Source organism: Platalea leucorodia, assembly GCF_965183815.1.
Source record: "Platalea leucorodia genome assembly, chromosome: 14".
NCBI lineage: Eukaryota > Metazoa > Chordata > Aves > Pelecaniformes > Threskiornithidae > Platalea > Platalea leucorodia.
Genome location: NC_138836.1, coordinates 12,027,929 through 12,036,052, shown reverse-complemented (window position 1 = coordinate 12,036,052; position 8,124 = coordinate 12,027,929). Strand labels below are relative to the sequence as shown.

General features: G+C 68.9%; 1 protein-coding gene across 1 annotated transcript in view; it reads left to right on the top strand.

The window, feature by feature from the left end:
- Window positions 1-4,434: 4,434 nt before the first annotated feature.
- NTN1 (netrin 1) overlaps window positions 4,435-8,124 on the top strand; it is a gene marked incomplete at both ends in the record, with an annotated part of 105,945 nt that continues 102,255 nt past the window's right edge. The window contains one exon of the mRNA XM_082326521.1: window positions 4,435-5,458. Within this exon, the coding sequence (XP_082182647.1) occupies window positions 4,435-5,458 (1,024 nt within the window). The remainder of the gene's footprint in view (window positions 5,459-8,124) is intronic.

The following is an 8,124-nucleotide window of genomic DNA, read 5'->3' as shown; positions in this document are numbered from 1 at the left end:
CCCCGCGGGGCCCGGCCGCGGCCGCTCCGCTGCCCCCCGCACCTGCGGAGGGGGGGAGACCCCGGCCGCCCCCCGTGCCCGGGTTTAAAAGATCGCGGAGATATTTTCACACCTCAAACCGCCGCCCCCCCGCTCCCCTCCAGCCCCCATCGCCTTGATTTAGCCCTTGGTAATTAATTTGGCATTTCAGAATAGCTACTGGGCTGGATAATGGCCTCATTCATCTCCCCAGCCTAATCTGAACAGAATCTGGAAGAAAAGCTTTCAGAAAGACAGAAACTGCCATTCGGCAACTGCTCAAAAGAACTGTCACTCCAGGGGAATAAATCGCTCCTGATTATTTCAACCCGGGTCTTCTCTGCTTTTCCAGCCGCTCCCGGTCCCCGCCGGGGGACGGCCCTCAGGGATTTGAGGAGGGGAAGATCTGCTCGGGTTTTCCCCCTCCCTCTCCCAAACTCAAGGCCGGGCGATGGCAGGGGGAGGTGGGCCCGGGGCAGCGCATTGTTCCCGGGGAGGGGGACGAGCTCCGGCACCCGGAGCCATTTGACTTTTAAAACAGGCTCTGAGCGGCGGGGCCGCCTTCCCCGCAGCCCCCGGTGGGGCTGACATAAAGCCCTTCTCCTCTCTCCTTCCCCGGGGCTTCTCCCCGGCCAAATGCGGGGCCCGGGGCAGGTACCGGAGATACAGGAGGTGCTCCGCTACCAGGGCAGGTACCGGCGATGCTCCGGCCCCGGTGCAGGTACCGGAGGTACCGGAGATGCTCCGGCCCCGGTACTGGTACCGGGGATGCTCCGGCCCTGGTTTAGGTAGTGGAGATACTGGAGATGCTCCGGCCCCGGTGCAGACACCGGAGATACCGGAGATGCTCCGCTCCCGGTGCAGATACTGGAGATACTGGAGGTGCTCCGCTCCCGGTGCAGGTACCGGAGATGTTCTGGCCCCGGTACTGGTACCGGCGATGCTTCGGCCCCGGTGCAGGTACCGGAGATACCGGCGATGCTTCGGCCCCGGTGCAGGTACCGGAGATACAGGAGATGCTCCGCTCCCGGTGCAGGTACCGGAGATGTTCTGGCCCCGGTACTGGTACCGGCGATGCTTCGGCCCCGGTGCTGGTACCGGAGATACAGGAGATGCTCCGCTCCCGGTGCAGACACCGGAGATACTGGAGATGCTCCGGTCCCAGTGCAGGTACCGGAGATACAGGAGATGCTCCGCTCCCGGTGCAGACACCGGAGATGCTCCGGCCCCGGTGGGAGCGAGAGCGCAGCGGGGTGGCCCCAGGGCTGGAGCCGGCAAGGATCCGTGTCCCCCCACCCGAGCCAGGGCAGGGCCAGGCTAGCTGGTGTTTAATGACGGGAAAAATCAAATCCGAGGTGGGGGGCGAGCCGGGGTGGGGGGCACGGCCTGGTGCCCCCAGCATCCCCCCGGCTCCATCCCTCCGGCACGGCCCCAGGCGCCCCTGCCCCGGAGGGGGCGGACAGAGCCGGGCCCGGCCCTTGGGGAGCTGCGCCTCTGTCCCCCGGAGCTGCTTACATGCATTTAATAGCTGGAGGGCGAGGTAATTAGAGGAAAGCCTCAGTAAATCACGTTAATGACCGCAAGAGCCATTACAAACCCCGGGGGTTGTGAAACACGGAATAAACCCGGCGAGAAGGGCAGGCGGGGGGCGAGAGCCGCAGCCTGCGCCCCGGCGGTGGGCAGCGCCGGTGCCGGTGACATTACCACCCTGCTCACGGGACCAAGCAGCACCCCGGCTTTGAGGGGGGTTTAGCGTGGGCCAGGTTTTCTTAGACACCCCCCTCCCTCCATTTTTTGCTGCGAGACGGTAAAGGCCAGTGTGGGCTGGAGGGGTCGGGGGTGCCCTTTAAAAACCCACCCGGATTTTAAAGAAATGCTGAAATTTGTGGGCGAGGGTGTCGCGGGGGGTCGGGGGCAGCCGGAGCCAAACCGCATCTTCCCCCGGGGGAGAGGCCGCTCCTCGCCGCGGCACCTGCTGGGCTCCGAGCCCGGCCACGCGTGTCCCCCCCCCGGCCACAGGAGCCCGCACACGGCGGCACTGGGCGGCCCCGCACGGCCCGGACGCGGGGGGACGGACCCCCCCCCGTGGGGAAGGGCTGGTCTCGGACACGCGTGGCCGGAGGGGACGCTCCGGGTGGGCAGAGCGGGGGCTCAGACACGAGGAGCGGGGGTGGTCACGGCAGGCACCCGGGGGGTTCAGGGGTCCGGGTTTGGGGCGCCTGGCTGGGCCAAGCGGCCCTCGGTCCCCGCCAGAGGCTCCGGCCGCGGTGGGTGACACCCGGGGGGGCTCGGGGAGCGCCAGGGCCCGGCCGGGGAGAGCCCGCCTGCGGCGGCGGGGTCCCCGGGGGTCTCCCGCGGCCGCGGCCCCGGCCTGGCCCCGAGGGCCCGGGACGCTTTGGTCTGAATTCCCCGCCTCCATCCTTAGGGTCCCCCCCCATCCTGCAAATCGGGCTGCAATTCAACAGCGGGGAGAAAAAAATCCCTCCGGCGCTGGGATACAGCGGGCCTGTGGGTGTGTGTGACCCGCGGGTCCCTGGGCGGCTCGGGTGGGACCAGCAGGACTGGGACCCCCCAGTCCGGGGCCGATGGCATCCCCATACGCCCCCCCCCCCCCCCCCCCTCCTCCGGCGAAGGAGCAGCGAGGGCGTCGGGAGCAGGACGGAGAGGCTGTTTCCCGGGGAAGAGTTAACAAATCCCGGCAGCGGCGGGGCTGGGGGTGGGGGGGTCCGGGGGGAGCGATGGGGGCAGGGAGGCTGCGGAGCCCCGCTGCCCTGCAGGGAAGGCGGTTGCATTGCCAAAGACGCCCCGCTGGGCTAGCAGGCCCGGGAGCAGATTAATCAGGCACTAATTCAATTTACAACAACCACTTTTATTCAGCTCGGTGGCAAAGAATTCAAAGCGGGGAGAGGGGCGGGCGGAGGGGAGGGGGCGGAGGCCGGCCTGGGGCTCGCCGCTGCCCGGGCAGCCCCCGTCCCCTCGGGGCTCGCCGGGGAGGGGACGGGGCCGCCGTGCCAGGGCCCGGCCGCTTGAATGACACGGCGTGGGCAGCGCTCCGGGAGAGGGCACCTCCGTTGGAAAAATAAAAGTGCCCTTTTAATCAAGGAGGGAGGGAAGGGGGGCGAGCAGGGCGGCCGGCAGCCGCGGGAGGGAAACCCCTCCGCTCCCTCCCGGGACCAGCTCTCCGGGATGCCGGTACCGGCCCCCGGGCCGGGGCAGAGGCCGGGATGGCCGGGGGCAGAGCCGAGCCGCAGCGGGTCCGGAGGGAAGCAGCCGTCGGGGCGCGGCCGGCGGCACCGGGGATCCGCGGGGGCGGGCGGGAAGGGGGGCCCGGGGCTGGGGCACGGCCCGGTGCGGGACAAGTGCCGCCCTTTAACTCCTGCCTGCCTTTAAGGGGAGCGCCGACAAGCTGCAAAGCGAGGGCGAGCAGCGAGAGGCGCCGGGCAGCCCCTGGGCCCGGGCTGGCCCCGGGGAAACCGCCCCTTCCCCGAGATCAGCCCCTAAAACAACCTGCTGGGCCCCTTAGCCCCCGCGTCGTGCCCAGGGACTCGAGATTTCCCCCACTTAAAGTTCCCCGGCATCGGGTTTTCTTTCCCGGGGGCGAAGGCTCCTGGTCGAGACCCGCGGGAGCCCCCCCGGACCCGGCCGGCGCCCAGGCGGGCCCCGGGCCCCTGCACAGGACCGTGGCTCTGCCCCGGACCCCCCGCCCAATCCAGCTGAGGGGGCCAGGCCCTCTCTGGCCTGGCAGAGAAGGGGAGGCCAGCGGCGACCACCTGGGAGAGGGCCCGATCCTGTCCCCACAGGTGCGCGGGGGGAGCTCCTCCCGGCCGCCCCCCCCCCGCGCCCCACGCCCAGGGAGCCTCTGCCTCGCCCTGGCCTCCCCCAGCCCCCTGGGGACACCGAGGGGCGGGGGGCAGAAGGAGAGCCCATCCCCGGCTCCTCGGGGCGGCTCGGGAGCCCCGCGGCGGCGCTGGCGCCCATCGCCGCGGTGTCGGGGCGGGGGCTCCGTCCCTCTCCCATCCCCCCCCCGCTCTCCCCGAGGCCCGTGCGTGTCTCTGGCTGAGCCGCCAGTGGATGTCGTTGTTCTGTTCCTTGAGCGCGATGTCACTCCTTTAGCATGACCTCAAACGCGGCGGGGGCTGGGACCGCCAGTCATTCTCCGTGCGAGAGCCGGGGCGGGAGGCAGGCGGGACCCAGCCCCGCCGCCAGCCCCACTTTTGTGGTCCCGCCGCCGCCGCCGTCTCCCCTTTCTCCGCGGGGCTGGCCGCGGGGCGGGCGGTGCTCCGGGCTCCCTGAGCCGCCGCACCGCGTCCACCGGCCAAGTCGCCCCCGCGGAGCCGCTCGCCAAAGCGGCGGCTCCCCTCCCTCCCGCCCTCCCGCCCTCCCTCCCGTCCCCACGCCCCGCGGAGTTCGCGCAGGATGCCGCGGAGGGGCGCGGAGGGGCCGCTGGCCCTGCTGCTGGCGGCGGCGTGGCTGGCGCAGCCCCTGCGCGGTGGCTACCACGGCGTGAGCATGTTCGCCGTGCAGACGGCTCAGCCCGACCCCTGCTACGACGAGCACGGGCTGCCCCGCCGCTGCATCCCCGACTTCGTCAACTCGGCCTTCGGGAAGGAGGTGAAGGTGTCGAGCACCTGCGGGAAGCCGCCGTCGCGGTACTGCGTGGTGACGGAGAAGGGCGAGGAGCAGGTCCGCTCCTGCCACCTCTGCAACGCCTCCGACCCCAAACGCGCCCACCCGCCCTCCTTCCTCACCGACCTCAACAACCCGCACAACCTGACCTGCTGGCAGTCCGACAGCTACGTCCAGTACCCCCACAACGTCACCCTCACCCTCTCCCTGGGCAAGAAATTCGAGGTGACCTACGTCAGCCTGCAGTTCTGCTCGCCGCGCCCCGAGTCCATGGCCATCCACAAGTCCATGGACTACGGCAAGACCTGGGTGCCCTTCCAGTTCTACTCCACGCAGTGCCGCAAGATGTACAACAAGCCCAGCCGCGCCGCCATCACCAAGCAGAACGAGCAGGAGGCGGTCTGCACCGACTCGCACACCGACGTGCGGCCCCTCTCCGGCGGCCTGATCGCCTTCAGCACCCTGGACGGTCGCCCCACCGCCCACGACTTCGACAACTCGCCCGTGCTGCAGGACTGGGTGACGGCCACCGACATCAGGGTGACCTTCAGCCGCCTCCACACCTTCGGCGACGAGAGCGAGGATGACTCCGAGCTGGCCCGCGATTCGTACTTCTACGCCGTCTCCGACTTGCAGGTCGGCGGGCGATGCAAGTGCAACGGCCACGCGTCGCGATGCGTCCGTGATCGCGACGACAGTTTGGTGTGCGACTGCAAGCACAACACGGCCGGTCCCGAGTGCGACCGCTGCAAGCCCTTCCACTACGACCGGCCCTGGCAGAGAGCGACGGCCCGGGAGGCCAACGAGTGCGTGGGTGAGTCCCACGCCGCGGGCACGGACACGCCGGCGGACGCGGGGGGAAGGACGGGGAGAGGGGTGAGGTCCGCGGAAGGGCAGGGAGAGGGAGCGGAGAGCGAAGGAGCCGGCAGGGGACGGGGAGGGAAGGGCAGGGGGCATCCAGGACCCGGCAGGGAACGGGGAGTGAAAGGCATGGGGACATCGAGGACCCGGCAGGGAGCGGGGGCCAAAGGCAGGGGGACATCCAGGACATGGCAGGGGATCTTCAGGGACAGAGAGCAAAAGGCATGGGGACATCCAGGACCCGGCAAGGGACCTTCAGGGACAGGAAGAGAAAGGCATGGTGACATCCAGGACCCGGCAGGGAACGGGGAGCAAAAGGCATGGTGACATCCAGGACCCGGCAGGGAACGGGGAGCAAAAGGCATGGGGACATCCAGGACCCGGCAGGGGACCTTCAGGGACGGGGAGCGAAAGGCATGGGGACATTCAGGGACACGGGGAGCGGGACAGGGACACGCAGGGAGATGGAGAGCAGGACAGGGAGAGGACACTGAGGTACCCGGGAGCGTAGGGCAAAGGAGGGGACAGCGAGGGACCCAGGAGCGCGGAGCAGGGGACGTGAAGGCACTGGGAAGCGCAGGGGATGGGACACCGAGGCGCCCGCAGCGTCTGGTGACAACTCCGAGGGCCCCCGCGGTGCAGAGCGGGGGGCACGGGGAGCTGGGGACCCCCGGGCAGGGGACGGCAAGGCACAGGGGTTCGGGGCAGGGGATACCGAGAGCCCCGGGAGCGTGGGGCGGGGGCCACCGGAGGCACCCGGGAGAGCAAGGCAGGGGACACGGCGGGACCCGGGAGCGCAGGACGGGGGGCAGCAGGGGACTCTGGAGCGCAGAGCAGGGGACAGCAAGGAGCTCAGGAGCGGGGAGCAGGGACACTCGGGAGACCGGGAAAACACCGTTCGTCTCCGGAGAAGCGCTGAGGAGCCCTGGCTGGCTGGGAAGGGTCTCCCGTCCCGGGCAGCCCCCGGCCAGGGGTCCCGCAGCGCACGGAGCGGGGCCCGGTCCGGGGATGCCCGAGCTCGCCGGCAGCCCTGCTCCCTTCCCCGGGCCACCGGCTCAGAGCCTCGCCGCAGAGCCTCCGGTTCGCCCGAGAGGCTCCGTGCCCGGACGGGACGGGGACGGGCTCCGGTCCGCCCCGGGAGAAGGCGGCCGGGCGCCAGGGAGGGCAGCTCGGCAAAGCCCGCAGCTCCGGTCGCTGCATCTTCAGGGGGTGCGGGCGGCCCCGGGGACCTGAACGAGCCCCAGGGCCAAATGGAGAAGCGGGGAGCAGCCGGTTCGCTCCGTCTCGGGCGAGAAATCCGCGCCGTCCCGGCTGTAAGCGAGCCCCAGCCTCCGGGCTGTCCCCGAGGGGAGGCGGGACGTCCCTCGCCTCTGCCCGGGGTCGCCAGGGGTGAAGGGGTTGGGGTCTCTTCCCCTTGCGTCCCCGCTCCCCCGATCTTCCACCCCCGGCTCCCCAGCGCTGCCGGTCCCCGCCTCGCCGCCGTTTGGGGGACCGGTGCCAGCCCCTGGGATCAGCCCTGTGCCGGTGGCCGGGGGTGACCCAGCCCCGGACTAGGCTGGGCTGGGCTGGGCTCGGCTGGGCTGGGCTCGGCTGGGCCGGGCTCGGCTGGGCCGGGCTCGGCTGGGCTCGGCTCTCCGCGCCGGGCACCCCCGGCCCCCCGAGCGCGTCCCCGGCAGCCGCCGCCGCCGCCTTGTTTACACGGAAAACACGGCCCCGTCTTCCAAAATATTGGCAGCTCCGACGATAGGAAAAAAAACCTCGCCGGGAGGCCGGGGTTGGGCTTTTTTTTTTCTTTTCCTTCTCCTCCTTTTTTTTTATCCCCCCCAAATCACAATCAGATGTGTCCCTTGCAGAGAGCGCAATTGCTTCACCGGCGCCTTCAACACCGAGGCACGGCCAAGGCCCGGTTATCTGGTGGGGAGAGGGGGGGCCGGTGCTGGGGAAGGTGCAGGGGTCCCGGTTCCTGCTCTGATGCTTTGCCCCGTCCCGGAGCCTCCGGGGGTTATCTCCGGATTTGCTTTCCTTCTGTCCCGGCAGGGTCCCTCTGTCTGGCAGCACTTGGGGATGGGAGTCCACATCGTGATTATTTCCCACCACTGGCCTCTTCCTCAGCAGCAGGTCCAGGGGAGCAGGAGGGGCTCGGCTCCCCCCAGGCCCCAGTCCTGTCTCACAGGCAGGGACAAGTTCCCTGCGTGCAGGGAGAGCGTCACCGTTATCGGTGATGCCATAAAATTTGGTGCAATCTCGGGGCGCTATCAGACCCTTGGTCTCCTCTGCAGGGTCCTGAAATGCGCCTGAAAATGCTTCTGTTCAGCTACTATGCTAGCCCCGTGCACTTACCATCCTTCTCTCTTCCGATTTACTTCCAATAAAAAGGAAACAAGTTCCCAGTTTCCAGTAAAACGTGTGAATTTTGGGCCAGGCTTTGCATTTCAGACCATGCGCCCTCCTAGCCGCGTCAGACTTCTGCAAACGAAAGTCACTCATATTTTTCCTTTTCTGCCAACTTTGCTGGGAAGCGAATGTTTTGCAAGAATGAAGGTACCATAAAATAATTTTCCCCAGCCCGTTTCTGCTGCACAGTCCCTGGGGCCGTACCTATCAGTCTGCAAAACCAAC